General features: G+C 35.6%; 1 protein-coding gene across 1 annotated transcript in view; it reads left to right on the top strand.

Moving 5' to 3' along the window:
* The window catches only part of LOC310904279 (uncharacterized protein), a 231,542-nt gene that overhangs the window by 105,269 nt on the left and 109,777 nt on the right, over positions 1 to 16,496 (top strand). Inside the window, exons 4-5 of the mRNA XM_083848762.1 lie at positions 1,649 to 1,708; positions 6,308 to 6,371. Coding sequence (XP_083704888.1) covers positions 1,649 to 1,708; positions 6,308 to 6,371 — 124 coding nt within the window. The remainder of the gene's footprint in view (positions 1 to 1,648; positions 1,709 to 6,307; positions 6,372 to 16,496) is intronic.

The raw sequence follows: 16,496 nt of genomic DNA, 5'->3' as shown, positions 1-16,496 counted from the left end.
ACCCACTGGATGATTTAGTTCATTCTCTCTGCGTTGACTGAATAATGTTTAAATGATGGATACACTTATTTCAAACTGACCCGGTTATGACACTTCATACTATGCAATTCGAAAGTGATATAATTCAATATCCTCTGCACAATCCGTTAGCTGCTTAATTAATTGCATTAATGACATTGTCCAGCATTTGATGCTTAGTAATAGAATATTAGGTCGAAGCAAAATTCAGCCTAAAATCTATTCATGTAAAAATTCAGTAAAATTATCCCAAGATACCATCTGCAATGTGCTCAACTATGAGTATCTGTATGGCAGACTAGAATGAAATCACCCTACTGAAAAAAGCAGTTCTAAGAAGTTTTTGTATTAGGATTGTATGCTTCCTGGCTATGTTATTAGTTAGGGTAGAGTTTGTTGGTTTGTTTGTTGTTTGTTTGTTTTCCATCATTTCCACTGACAAAATTAAAAATTAGGAGAAAAAAAAAGTTTGGGGACAGAACTCGTTACTGTTGTTTTGACCATATAGACTTTTCTGCCTACTCAGAACACCATTTTGTGAAAATTCATTACTGCTGCATGGTTGTGTTATGAAAGCTCATTTTCATAAGAAATTCAAGAAAAAATGAATATAATTAGAGTTTAATTCTTTGCAGTTAATACACACTATTCCATGACAAACTGTGTTTTATTTATTTTTCTTTGTTTTTGTTGTCTACTTAGCATGGCAAATAACCCACAAGTAGAACTTTAAATTGAACTTCACATTCTCTATTTTCACTCTCTCCAGACAAGGAGTTTGAATTATCAAATTTTAAAAAGACATCTGGAGCATCACAACAAAATAGGGGCTTCTAGGATCTGAACAATTTTTAATATCTTTTTTTTTTTTTCTACACAATAATATCATGATTTTGTCTATACAATCCCTAAAACTTTATTTTGGTTATTGCAAAGAAGATGTCAAGTAAAGCCAAGCTGTTATATGCAACAGAAGGCCTCAAGATTTCCTGTGGTGAAATAAAAGGTTAAATAGAGGCTAACCTCCTCCAGTTTAGCAAAAGAGATTGAGGGAAGCATTCTAAAAAATGCTAAACAGATATTAAGAATGTTTCATGATCTGATGTTAAATGATAATACAACCTAAATGAAAAAAATGTAGTATGGAACTACTGAATGGGATACAGATGAATGTTTGTACAAGGAGTAGAAAGCTCTTGCAGAAAATGCTAAGTAGAATTTGTATGCCAAATACTATGCTGGTGACTGCAAAAAGTATTGTATACTGGCAATTTAACTAATTTTGTGATTAAAATAAATAGCTGATTAGGAACTGCATTGGGAATGTATATGAATGTCTATAAAAATTATTTCTAAATCATAAGAAGGTTTTATCAATATCTAGAATTTTTCTGATGATGACAACAAAGAAAACAATTTTCCATATGGTGTTTTCTCTCTGGCTCAAAACATTGGTTTTCATGTAGAGCAAATCTTTTCCATTTCTGTGCTATCCTTATGCCACTAGGATAAAAGTAGTATCATTAGTGATTTTCAGTAAGTAACTAAACTTTAGGGAAGCTGGTATTAGTGTTTTACAATTGTGTGATCACCTGCTGTTACAACAGATGACATTTTCCCTTTTGAATAGCTGAAGGGGGAAAAAATCCCATATGGGAGTCAATCCTGAGACATTTCCAACATGCAGAAGGTAAGTATAATTGCATGAACTTGATTTTTTTTGTGTTGTGTAATCTTTGAAAATAGGACTAGGAAACTTGTATGCAATTCTGAAGGTAATGATACAGTAATTTATTATCGAGATAATTCCTTGTATTTTTTAGAATTCAAAGTTCAGGGTGTATTCTATGAAATGGGATTTTCTTTTGTCTTTTTTTTTTTTTTAAATATATTTTGTTTTGAATAAACATTTACTTTTCTTTTTCTCAGTGTTACTTTCTACCTTTTTTGTCATTTATTCAAAAGTGTTTGTTTCAATATTATAACGTCCTTGCCTGGAAGAACTTTTGTGCAGTCAAGTAAAGCAGTGTCTAGGTTTGTTACACAGCTTCTAGTGTGATATTTTTAAAAATCTCAGGTAGGCTTTTATTCCGTACTAATGGTGTTCCTTTTATTTCTGGTTTCATTTATGATTTCTTCATTAAATATAGAATTTCCTGCTGTGCAGTATATGGAATTTTTCATTCTCTAGTCAAAGCGTTTTTGTCAGTCCTGTTGTGAGATGTTTCAGCAATGCAGGGGTGTCTGTGTGAAACAAAAGTTTGCAGTGTTATCATTTTTAATATCAGTCATATGTAGTTCTACTCTCTCTACGGTGCCATTTTGTGCCTTTCTTTATTTCCTCTCTTATTTCCTCCTCCACACACACATCATCCACCACCACCCCGCCATCTCTCTTTCTCTAGAAGATTCATGCTTGTTCAAGTCGAGTATGTAACAGTTTCTGATAATTTTTGGTCAGTCACAAGTTCTACAGTTGCCTGACATTTGTCACAGTTAAGGGGAAGTCCATGTAAATACTGGAACTTGGATATTATTAAGCTTTTGCAGCATGTAAAAGTCATTTATGAGACATATGTAAAGCTCAAGTCTTATATTCTTTAGCCTTTTTACCACCCTCCCGCGACCTTGCTTTTCTAATCAAGTTAATACCATGGATGGTCATTTAATTTCTAATTAATTTTTTTCTTCCTGTGTTTTGGACACTGCTATGTTACCTACAGCTCTTTTAAGTCATTATTTCAGCTACTCCCTTCCATGCACTGTTGTCCACCTAGGTATTAGTAGTGGTAGAAGGCTATACGTTAGAGCAAGCAAGGCAAAGAAGTTTACTGACCATAGACCTTTCACTGTTATCAGCTTGACCAGAAAAGCAAATTTTCAGGCAGCTTCTACAACGCTCTCAGAAAAGTGAGGTCTAGTTCTCTAGTTATTTTATAAATACTTTTACTAGTTTAATGTATGTAAAATGCATATATTCTCTCATAGGCATGCCATTACTCCTTAGAATAATTTTATTAATTTTATTTACAACATTTAAGCAAGAGGTATATGTCCTTCTTGTAACCACATGTGAATTTGAATTTTATTATAAAATAGTTGGCATTTGAAACTGCATTTGTGAATGCCACGTTCAGCAAATTTGATGAACGATAATTATAATACACTTGATAATTTCCATTTCGTAATCCTTAGTGCTTTTTTTTTTTTTTTAATTTACTCTGAAAAATGAAATGCATAGATGCTTGGGAATGAGTAAATAATATAGATTAGAACATGTTCTAAAGACATGACACATTTTTACAATTAAGATGGAGAAAATATGCAAACAGACTATAAGAGTATAACAGTTGCCACAGTTAGAGGAAGATAAGCAGTCTTTTGATTGAGAAAAATAGAGAAAAGAAAAGGCCTTGATCTGGGATTTGAAAATGTGGCTTCTTATCCTTTAAATCTTACCATTTATATATAATAAATATATATAATATATATAATCTTAATATACATAATCTTAATATTCTTAAAAATAATAATCTTATTTTATCCTTCACAAATAGAAGCTGAAGCTGAAAAAGATCCTGACAGGAAACAGGAGTTCATATTTTGATTTTAGGGTATTCAGTTGTAGGACCTTCTGTTATAAAGACAAATACAAAGAGGAGCTAGTGGACTTTTGAGTACTCATGTAAAGGTCCTTCTGTGACTTCTTTTGTATTACTGCTGCATAATGTATTTTTGGCTAAGCAACATACCCTGCCTTGAATAAAATTTTCAAGTCTTTTTATCATCTCCCCTAGACCTGATGCATAAAAACAAAAAATCAGTCCTCAATAGACTATCTGCCATTGCTGCATTTGTAAAGTGAAGTAGAATCTGAAGATTAAAATTGGGAAAGCTTCACTTTTCTGCTTCTCCAACTTTGTATTTTTGTGCAAAAAGCAAATTAAGCTAAAGCAACTGAAAAGCTAATGTATATTTCTGATAGATGATGCTCTTGGCAGAGATATATTTCTAAACTAAAACAGCTGTGAGAGCAATGAAGTTCTGTGGGGTTTGTTTTTCTTGGCTTGGATTCTTTTTTTCAATAAATTAATAGAATTTTAACATGTTGCATAGAAGCAGTATTTATTTATTTATTAATAGGGAAGGTATTTGATGGGATTTTTTCTACATGTACAATCTCATTGTTTACCAGTGCAGGACACCCAGGAACAGTGCAAAGCTGCGCTGGGGATGTTCGGACTGGACATTAGGAAAAATTTCTTTACCATAAGGGTACTCAAACACTGGAACAGGCGTCCCCATGAGGTGGATGATGTGCCAGGCCTATCAGCATTCAAGAGGCATTTGGATAATGCCCTCAGTAATATGCTTTAACTTTTGGTTAGCCCTGAAGTAGTCAGGCAGTTGGACATAATGATCTTTGAAGATCCCTTCCAACTGAACTATTCTATTTTGTTCTGTTCTAAATCCAAATGTTTTGTATGAATGTGTTAATATCAGTGATGACTTAAGTTGGGTTAAAGTGAAACTGAGTAATTTTTTCATTGTTTCCACAGTAGTGATATTTTTCAATATCATGCCCTTTTATTTTATTTATTCATCCTTTTTTTTTCAGTGGTCCTAAGTTGAATTTTGTGGGAGGAAAAAAAATAAAAATATTTTGAATGTAATTCAACTTATGATGTTGGAATTTCATACGTATATACTTTCCTATAATATTTGTTTTTAAAATGAAAAATGAAAAAATAAAAATCTCTTTCTGCAGAACCAAACAACGTCAGGATGGGATAGTAATTTGAAGGAGGAATTCTCCTTATTTTCCTTGTGGTCCCTGTAATCAGTTGTCATTAGTAGTAACAACTTGTCAATTGACCTGATATTTCAATATTGATACTACAATATCAATACCTGATACTGGACTTCAATATTGATCTACTAGTGTCAGTTTGCATTTTCACAGAATAATAGAATAGAACCAGAGAATATGCCTTGTTGGAATGGACCCACAGGCATCATCGAGTCCAGCTCCTGCCCCCATACAGGACTACCTAAAAAAAACGCATATGTCTGAGAGTGTTGTTGAACTCTAGCAGGCTTGGTGCCATGATAACGTCCCTGGGGAGACTGTTCCATTTTTTTCTGGGGATTTAGCACTACATATTAGATATATATTGTGCATACAGAAAGTTAATGTTCCTCAAAAATATTTTTAGCAATAAAACACCTACTTAATAATATCAAGTCATGTATTAAATGTTACCATGTAGTAGTTCTAGAATCAAGCCTCAGGGTTTCAAGTTATATCAAGCAATGTTAAAGAAAGGATTAATCTTTCAAAATAGAGGGAGGGAGAAATTGAGAAATTGAAACACAAAATGTTATATAATTTATAGCAGGACTTTGCATCCTGTTCTGTTTCTAAGATGATTGCATTTGACTGTGGTTGATGGACAGGCATCGCAAACTACTGCTTATGAATGTTTTCATATTTTCAACTAAACATATTTGTCTGTACTCTATGAATACCATAAGCAGTAAGAATGTTGCCTAGAATAGTTGCAGAAATATTTGTAAATTATTAGCATTTTTCGTAGAATATTGCAGAAAGGCAAATTTGCTGTCATGAGCGTTCACACTGAAAATCTGATGTGAAGACTCCTGTACATCTACTCAGAGAGTAAAAATGCAGTAGAGTCAGACTTCAGTCTTAAAGTCAGACTTTTTTTTTTTTTTTTCTACAGTGAATGTTCTCTGAATAAGCTTGGTATCATTGTATCATTGCATTATTTGAACATGACAATTCAAATGGAATCTCTTCATGTGGGCCATGTGGAAAACTCTATTATTTTTATGAAGGCATCATAATGTTTCGTATTTGAGTAGCAACTGAAAAAATCATAATGGGCACTTTAAGATACCATCTTTAATTTTATAACTGTAGCTTATGGCCATTACGTATAGTGTAATCTATATTAGGAAAAAAAAGTTTATTTATTGATACCCAGAGATTTTCCATATGTATTAATCTTGTTCCTGTAATATAAAAGAATATGAAGACAAATTTTCCTTCTTTCCAATAGGAAAATTTTGGAAAATGAAAGGGCAGATATAGCCAAATGATTACAACTATAATAATTTGTTTAAATACTGAAATTTTTATGGCTTTGATGTTGCAAAAGTGCCTGTGGTTGATAACTGGAGTTAGAGAAGCATTACTTAATATAAATTCTGCTGCATGAAACTTGTAAATTACAAAATTAACAATTTTCTTCAATATTCTGTTTAGGGAATAAAAGAAAAAGAAACGAGAGGTATACTGATCCAGGCTGGAAAGTGACTGACAACAAAGTGTGTGTAGAAATCTATTTAATTTTTTTGGTTTCAATGGTTGTTTTATTAATTTTTATTTATTTTATTCTATTTACCTGTGATAAGGGCTTGTGGTGTATGAAAAAATTATTTGATTTTTCAAATATGTATTTTTCAAATACATAATACAAGAAACACATTTTCCATGATTATTTGAAATATTGTGCATTATTTTCAGTTCCACAAATCTAATCTTCTTACATTCAGTGTTTTGTGTGTGAATAGCAGACTAGAGAAGATTTCAGATCTGGAATTTTTTATTCATGTTCAAGATATTTAGGGTTTAGTTTCAAAAAAGTCATCTGGTCTCTGAATGGGACTGTAAAGCCCTGAACTCTTAACACCTTAAGTTCTGTCTATGTCCTACTACTTTGCTGAAGCAGGGATTGCTGGGGCATACCTCTTAAATGTTCACGTCAGGAAACGTCTCAGGACAATTTATGATTTTGCTTATGAGTTAGTATTGGTGAAGACAGTCATCCTTTTCTAGGTTCTCTATAGCATAAACAGAATTTCAAAGTCCCTAAGACTTTGATGTAAAAGATGATTTTGGGGGGTTCCTTTGGGGACCCAGGCGTTGAACTTGATGTGGGTCCCATCCAACTCGGATATTCTATGATTCTGAGAGACAACAGAGTAGGGAGATGACAAAATTTTATGTGGGTATTGGTATGTTGGTATAATAAGCATTCTAAACATACAGATTTTCAGCATTGTCATTACAACTACATTTCCTTTTTGGATCACTTACAGTGATCACATAGTAAAGGAATATTTTCCAAACAAATTTTCATTGATGTTGGTGAGGAATTACTGAAAAGGGTGAGGTGGCACACTGAATTAAAAAATGAACATACTTCTGGCTTTGCCTTTGAGAGCGTTCATAAAACATAAGTATGACAGGAAGAGTGTGAAGACAAAGATGGATATACAGAGGGAAGCAAAGAAACAAGAGATGTAATCCTATCTCTGGTCTTTGCAGCATAATTCTGCAGAATTTGCTGTCACATACTGGAAAATGGAGTTGAAATTTGGCATGTATCTAGTTAAGAATAAAGGATGTTATAGGAATAAAACATTGGATAATGTCCTGGGCAAACATTTTAAATATGAGGTGTTGAGTTAGAAAGAGAGTGGCATGGCTTTACCTAGTCTGGGTAAAGAGAAGTTTCCAGCAGAAATACTGCCAAGGTGGAGAGAAAGGAGAAAGATGAGCCTTTTAGATAGCTGCAAAATACTAATTTTAAGACAATAAACATAGTATTTATAATTTACTACTTTACAGAGGCTTTACTTACATCACTGCAATTCATACTCCCAGGGCAAAATGTGTGGGTAAGGAATGGAAGTAAAAGATTGTATGGGCAAAATGAGGTCCATTCTTGGTGTAGTACTATGAATTCCTATGTACATGTACAATGTGTTGTGATATGGGATTCTTCTGAAAGGGTAGCATAATGCAGCAGCAAAGACTTTCTACACTCTTCCATGCTTAGCTTGTGACTGCTTTGTTTCTCTTTTAGTACTTTACAAAGGATATTGAAAGATATTCTGAAATATCGTAGCTTCATAAGCTGCATTTTCATGCAGTAAAAATACAGAGGTAATAGATAACATTTTAGACAGCACTTACCGTAAATGACGGTTTATTGTTTTGTTTTGTTTTTGTCAGATAGGTAGTTTAATGTATTATTTATGACACTTTTTTCAAGCTCGTTTTACTGTACAGTCTTGATTTTTCAACTGCAATATGAAACCATGCCTAATCTGGCAATAAATGTTGTCACAAATGGTGTATTATTTGTCTTTGTAGAGGTGTTCTGTCATACTGTGATTGTCATGATGACAATTTAGTTACATCACAACCAGCATTCGCAATACTACCCATGCTGCTCAAACTACAGCTTATGTCAAAATATTTCATCATCTGATTGGAATGAGTTTTACTATTGTAAAGCACTGAGTTTTCTGGGCCCAAAGTACTGTACTCCTAATCATCTAGGTGTGTAACCTGTGCATTCAACAGTTGTGTTGTTATATGTAAAGGATAGTTCATTCAGAAAAAGCGAAGTGACAAATCGTGCTCTATTGCTTAGCTTTGTTACACTCACACCGAAAAGATTATCTTGTGTCTGAGAACATGGTGGTGTTTACTTTCTGGAAGCACGAGATATGTTCCGTATGGGTTTGTTCTCTATAAGAACTTACTTTTTTCTCTGCGTTCTTCCTGCGTCAGTTAACAAGGGTGATTCTCAACACTTTGTTGCAGTAGGGTTTGACAGGGTGAGCAGTTGTGCTGGATTGCGATGCAGCACAGCAGGCAAAGCTAAGAAAACCATTAATGCAAGCCATGGTGTGGTGGGATTCAAGATTAAAAGTTAGTTCAATTTTCTAATCACTGGGAGGGCTACTTAGAAAAGGTCTGTTTCCTGTGGCAAGCGGTAACTGTAAATAACAAGAATGTGTTTGATCTGACTGAGAGCTGAACTTTTGCCTTCCTAATGCAGCATGGAAAGCATATTAATATGCTGAAGATTGTGATTGTGATTCCCTTAGCATGTTTATTTGCAGCTGGTGCTTAACACTGTGCAATGGTGTGCTGTGCAGGGATGACCGGTTGGAGACTGCCTGCCTGGCAAGATATCTTGTCTGTGATATGTCTTAATCTAGTCATTTTGCGTCCAAAGTGAAAAGAAAATTTACATTCAGGAGCTAAAAATAAAATCCTCAAATCTTTTCTATTCTTTGACTGTAATGTTAACATTACATTTAGACTTCACATTCACAAGTGTTTCTTTAAAAGAACTCAATAATTCCTTTTGCGTTTCAGACCTATCAAATCCGGACTGATTTGTGTAATCTACTAAAGTTCTTTCTGGTATTTTAAAAATCCTCATCCTATCTCAGTTGACCTGGTTAAAATATGTAATAACTCACATTTTGTGGTTAAGCAGGACAGAATTACAATAATGTCAAAGTCTATTAAAGTAAAAGGCTATGTTTTTTTTTACTTAAAGGTCACTGAAGTCTTCTCAGTGTTATCTATGTTGCTGTAATGTGTTTTCAGGCTTTAGATTTTCATATGAACAGATACTGGCACATTATATATTAAAATTTATTGTGAGTATTGGGGAAAGACTATTAGAAAATAATTCATGTTTAACATCTTTATAACCCACTAACTTGCTATTGCAGCTTTCTACAATGTGATTGCTTCTTCCCTTCAGCAATGATTATACTATTCCTTAACTTTTTTTTGTACAAAATAGTAGTAACTATAGGCAATTATGCTGAAACAACTTGTTGGGTACTCATTAGATTATTTTTAATATCTTAAAGAATTAGATGCTTGAAAATGAAACAGTCCAAGGAGCTGATTTTATTTTATTTGTAGGACAGCTTCAGAAGAAATAGTAGCTGAGCAGAGTTCCTGCACTGCCCAGCAGTGCTCAGGCCTCTCTGGGCCCTGAGGCGTGGTGTGGGCCATAATGGCAGCCCCCAGGCCCTCCCCTGCCCTGCCTATGGCCCAGGACTCCATTTCAGCCCGCCTGTGAGTATCCCTGCCAGCTCCAGCAATGCTGCAGCAGGGCCATACTCCAGCTTTCCACTGCCCTGCCATGCCATGGGCACTGCTGAGCCTTTCCGTGATGGTGTCCCAGCCTGGCCTGGGCCAGGGCCCATTCCTAGGGCGGTGCCTCCAGGCCTGCCCTGCTCCTGGCTGGGGCTGTGGGATGGGCCTTCCTGCCGACCCTAGCCCTGCCGCCAGAGGGAGCCCCCTCAGTCAGTTCATCACTTGACCATGAGGTCATGAGCTGGACCTGATCAAGGCTGTAAAAGGACCAAGTGTTATCTAGGTATCTGTCCAGTGCCCTAAGGGACTTTGCCTTGAGAAGCTTTAAATATTTTTCACAGGCTTAGCCTGGAATTGCCATCTTTGACTTCGTTTAGCCTGAGAACGCCTCACCCATATGAACCCCTGAGCTTGGGACTGCCTCAGCCAGTCAGCAAGAGGGAGATGTCTGTGGTTCCGTGGAGGAAATTCATCCTCCTTCCTCATGGGAGTTCAACTTCCTCATGAGGGAGGGAAGAGAGAACAGAAGGAAGGCTGCTTGGGGTGAAGCTGTAGTAGCTGCCTGCCTACCCTGAGAGGTTTATTAGAAACTGTAGTTTCTTCTTGGCTCATGCTGCATGTTACTATATATTGCCAGAACAGGTGAAACACTGGAAGATTTAGCGTTTCTCTCCCAGTCCAACTGAAGGAACTGTTGCTGGGACCTCTGCAATAGAGATTCCTGTGGCCGTCCAGACGGCATCTGCCCATCCTGCTTGAAAGGTTTGATTTCTCAAGTGTTACCCTATGTCAAGGGCTAGATAATTATATATATATATATATATCTGTCCTGGTTCCAGTTAGGACAGAGTTAAGTAGCTCATAGTAGCTGGTAGGGTGCTATGTTTTGGATTAGGATGAGAAGAGCGCTGATAACATGCTGATGTTTTAATTGTTGCAGAGCAGTGTTTACACCAGGCCAAGGACTTTTCGGCTTCTCGCTCTGTCCTGCCAGCGAGCAGGCTGGGGGTGCAGCAGGAGCTGGGAGGGGACAGACCCAGGACAGCTGACCCAAACTGGCCAAAGGGGTATTCCATACCATCTGGCGTCATGCTAAACAATATATAGGGGTGGCTGGCCGGGGTGGGGGGGCCGGCTGCTCGGGAATAGGCTGGGCATCGGTCAGCGGGTGGTGAGCAATTGCATTGTGCATCACTTGTTTTCTTACACATTATTATTGTTAATACTATTACCATTATCACTATTATTATTATTATTGTTATTATTATTTTCCTGTCTTAATAAACTGTCTTTATCTCAACTCACAGGCTTCACTTTCCCGTTTCTCTCCCCCATCCCAGAGAGGGAGGGGGGAGGGTGAGCGAACGGCTGTGTGGTGTTTAGCTGCCAGCCGGGTTAAACCACAACAATATATATATATGTATTTAATTATTAACAAAACCTCTGTCCATGGGCATTCGTTCAACAATATGATATATGCACAGAGACATCAGGTCACTATGAAACTGAGCTCCACTTAGGACATGTTGGGGGAAAAAGGCCAAAGGCTTCTATCTGCAGTACTCTGGAGAAGCTGTCTTAATACGTTGGTCTTTGTTCCCCAAATCAAGGAAAATAGGGTGAGCCGTGTTTTGCTGGATGACAAGTTTTTGTGAAGAACATCAGTTTTTGTCTCCAGGATTGCTTTGATTAGGAAAGTCCCTTATTATTATCAACAGCCTTTGAAAATGTTCATTTCAGGTAATTTTCACAGATCACATTGACATTATTCTAGCACATACTACACTGCATTTGCACAAATGACATACTGCCACAAGCAATTAATCTTACCAATTCTAAATGAATAAATATTCCAATGTGTTAAATTCTCTTTAAATAATAAGCATGCAATGGTTGGTGTGCTGGCTTAAACAAAAGATACATTTCATCCCACCTTATTTCTTGACAGATAACTGACCATTACACTGCCTTGTTCTCTTTCATGATTATTAACAGCTTAGACCTACTTCTTGTAATATCTCTCTATAAATAATTCTAGGCTCACACGTTTGTTTCGTTTATAAGTTAAGCTATCCAAAAGTGATAGCTCATTTCTCCATAACTAGAATCTGTCCCCTCTCGGGGCAATTTATCTTTGCAGCAACTAACCTTTAGGCATTATTCCCCTCAGAAACTTGTATTAATCATCCTTGCCAGTTTCCCTTTCAGTTTTTCTCTTCCCACAATCTTCTGCTGCAGTCAGAACACCCACCAAGCTTTCAAAATATTTATACTACTGGTTTTGAACAAGGAAGAGTTATCTGCCAAATTGCGTTTTATTAAAACTTGATTGTGTAAACATCAGTTGTCAATAACTGCACACTGAAAATTCAAATCTGACCTTTCTTGTTGAGTAGGGGGTGGTTTTATAAAGTCAATCTATATGAAAGATGCACATACACATAATCGCTATGAACTGTACTCTGGGAGAGACACACGCAATAAATGAAAAAGAATTTGAAGCAAGATGACAAAAAGTAGACCTATTATTTTGAGTTTTCCTTGGAATAACCAGAAGGGAAGAAGCTATCTTGGCAAGATTGTCTTTCCAAGCCTCTGTTATGCTAGCTGCTAGACCTTAACACCAGTGATTAGTATAAAAGAAACCTAAATTTCTGAAACATTCCCTTCCATTCTTGTCTACTGTTCAAAGTGTATCTGTGGTTCCTTGGTTAACCGTGACATGGAGGGACTTTATGAGGGCAGATTAATGTAATTGTCACCTTCTACCTTGCCAAAGTTATAAGGACAACAAGCTATGCAGAGATGAGAAACTTGTGGTAAGGGTGTGATTATACAGACTGCAAAGCTGATTTTGTGGGTGAGGAGGCATACCAGACTAACACACACATTTATGTTTAGGGCTCCTTTTACATCCAATGGTTAAGATGTGCTTTAGAGAATTTAATGCTGTTCTTGTATCTGTAATTCACTCCAATGGAACATTTGCAGTTCATGTGCTCTATGGAAGTCCTTTAGAGACTATTTTAAACATTAATGAGCTAGGTGCTGCTGGCAGTGGCATTATTTCTTTTATATTGATTAAAAAAAAATAATCAAAAGGATTTTTTACGGCTTCAAACAGTCTGAATGATTCACATGCTGCAGCTTTAACATGCTGTCTCAACAAAAGGTAATTCTTTTGTGTTAGAGGTTATAAAAGAATTTTTTTTTCATTGCTATGTGCATTATTGTGAAGAAAAGAGCTTGTGAAAATTCACATAAATGAAAGTATTATTTCATTAAATTTTATACTCCTGATGTTTGTGATTGATTAATGGCAAACAACAGAAAAGTATGTAAAAATAGAGCTCTTAGATTTTAAGATGACATGAACTTAACGTTCCCACACCAGTCCATCATCATCTGTGCCTAACCAAAAATTTATCGGTAGTGGCTAAGTCTATCCATGAAAACCATCAGTGTAAGAAATTGTACAACCTTTCTAAACTATATATTCCATTATTTACTTCTCTGTACTTTGAGAAGGTTTATCCTAATGTCTGTCTTTACCTTTCTTGCTGCAATTTAAACCTCATTCCTATTTTTCTTACCAGTGGTAAAAGAACTCATTATCCCCTTCTATTTTGTTGAAGGATATGTGAAGGATATATGAATACTGTTATCCTGGGTCCCTTCACTCTTCTCTTTTCTAGACGAAAATGATGCTATCTAGTCATGCTTCTTCTGCTTTCTTATTCTATTATAGAAAATTTGTTCCATGATTACACAAAGCTGACAGCAGATTCTGCTGTGTCTCAGTGATTTGTATACCTCATCAATATCATCAGTTGATCAATGTTAAGTTTGTTGTATAGTCCCCATTTATTATATTGTTTTTTTCCTCTACTTTTTTTTTTCCTGCTGACTTTTCAGCTGTATGAAGAGCAACTTCTTTAGTCTTTTATTTATGGCATGAACTGTTTTCTCATGTGATCTTAGTCATAGCTGCATATAACCAAATTGTTTAAGCTAGTGCTAGAAGCTGTTCTCCTCAAATGACTGTTCTAAAATGTAATCCTAGACTTCATTGTCTGGGATCAAATATTTTAATTTTGTCATGTTTAAAACTGCATGATACCAACAAGTTCCTTGCTTCAGCTGGAAGATGCTCAGTGTATGAATGCCGCAGTGGCCCATATTAAAATGACCTTGAATTCTTCATTGTATTCACTTTGTCTCCTAATCCTCCCATGAAATATTTCCAATGTGTCTAATTTCCTTACCCTTTTCCAAAATAGTTTTCCTTTAGATTTTTTTTCCATGATCATATCATTCACAGGTGATTTTACATACAGTCCCTATAACCGTTAGATATGTAAGCTGTTGTTTTTCTCTGTATAAATGTTTTAGTATAATGTTCCAATAGTGATTCACTTCCAGTTATTGGGGCATGTAGAATAGTTCAGTTTTGCAATCAAAATATGAACATTTCCATAGAAGTCCAAATGCAGGTAAGGAGGCATTCCTTTTTGCCCATTGGCTGATGATAGAATAGACTACAGATCAGCATCTGAGAATAACTCTTCATTTTTCTTTTCTCATGTTAATCATTATGGTTTCTGACTCCCTAGAAGATGAAATATAGAAAATGCTACTGCTTTGAAATGAATCCACTCTAAATTAATATTATATTGCTGTGTCTGTTTAAACAGACAGAACATTATTTAGGTTTGGTGCAGGTGAAAGCACTTTTTTTGTCTGATTATTTTTCCCCTGTCCCTGACAGAATAGTAATTTCGGAAGATATATTGGTATACTTTGCCCAATTTGCAGATCCAGACATTACCAGTCTTCAGGCTTTGAAAGGGTAATGACAAAGAACTGCTTATAAATCTTGTGTTAATTTAAGATATTTAGTCTTCTGTCTCTTAGATTGATATATTTTGGCACTTTAACTAACTTCTTATTAACTATAGACTTGCATGTTGTCCTGTGTGGAGGCTTTAAACTAGATAAACCTACACTGAAACTATGTTAGCTGGCATATTTCAACAGTAAATAGATTCCAGCTCTATGTTTTATGCATCACATATATTGCTTACGATTCAAAACACACAAGACATGTTTCCAGGGTTTCATGTACTGTAAATAAATGTAAAACAAGCTCCTTGCACAAAAGTGATACAAAATAATCAGCACCGAGAAGGCTAAGAAGCTAAATGGTACTTGGAAGACTGTAATTAATATTAATTGTTTGCTTGCTAGAACAAATCATTAAACTACTCCACCTCTTTTGCTTGTAATGCAAATCCAGCTGAATGAAAATAGTGTATGATAAACACACTACTCTAAGTCCACTGGTTAAATTTTGAACATCCTATGTAGTAGAGGAGTAGGAGAGGCAGAACTTGAGAGTGTGCAATGGTTAAAGAACTGCAGCAGCTTAAAACCTGTCAGTGGTTTCCACTGATTGTAGGAAAGGAAAAGAAAGTATATATTTTTATCTTTTTCTTATTGTGAACTAGCTTGGACAGGTGGAAAAAGAGACCTCCCTTATTTTCTTTGCCAGCATTTTTTTTTCCTCATACTCAGAAAATCAACTCACAAAATTACTGGTACTTAAGACTGAACAGTGAACCTAGTGACTGCTGCAAACTATGTGTTCTAGCTTTCTCCTCACTTCCAGTGTCTCCCTAAAACACTATTCCTTAGTTTGTGCTATAAAAGCTACTTACCTCAGTAGTTCACTTCATTTTCTCCTCTCTACCTCTAGGCAAGCTCTATTCTTCCACCAGTGTCGGAAGAAAGTCAGGTCTCCCTTTGTTTTTTGCCTACCAAGGAGTTTACTCAGATTGCTGTAGAGTTAGCACAAATACAGAACTCTTTGACCGAATGCTCTGCTTGCATGTTTGGAGTCAAGACTGCTACTTCAGTCTGGGCCTTTTTAGTTCAAGGCTTTGTGAAATACTTTTCCTCCTTCTGTTCTGGAGTTTCATATTTAGACAGCTGATTTCTTCCTGCCTCTAAATTCAGAATCATCTGGGACAGATGAGATCATTTCACCTATGGCAAACTGATAGAAGAGAACAAGCTTCTGTGATGATTTTTTTTTCTAATTGTGAGAACGATAGAAAAATAAAGTACATTTATGTTAAATTCAAGTTGACTTTTAAATAATATTAAATTTCTCATTAGATATGCAGTGTGACTAATAAGGTTTAATTATTTTTGATGAAAGCTAAATAAGTTAAGCTGTAGAACATCGTAACAACTATGCATACTCAGTCAATTTTTAAGTGTCAGCATTGCAATAAAATTAAAAAGATTAATGCAGTTTATTTTTCTTCTGAGGTAGCTGAAAAACTGTTTTGTGCTGACTTGAAGCTCTTAATATTCTTGACATCTTTTTGGATTTTTTTTTAATTTCAGTTACACCTGTAAATTTTAATCTTTGGTTTAGGTCTTTATAACTTCTGCAATGGCAGAGTATTACAAAATTAGCTGTGATAGTCTATGTAGGACAATAAAATATATGTCAATGAAATACAATGTC

The sequence above is a fragment of the Anser anser genome (assembly GCF_964211835.1).
Source record: "Anser anser genome assembly, chromosome: 9".
Classification (NCBI taxonomy): domain Eukaryota; kingdom Metazoa; phylum Chordata; class Aves; order Anseriformes; family Anatidae; genus Anser; species Anser anser.
This window is presented reverse-complemented; position numbering and strand designations above follow the sequence as displayed.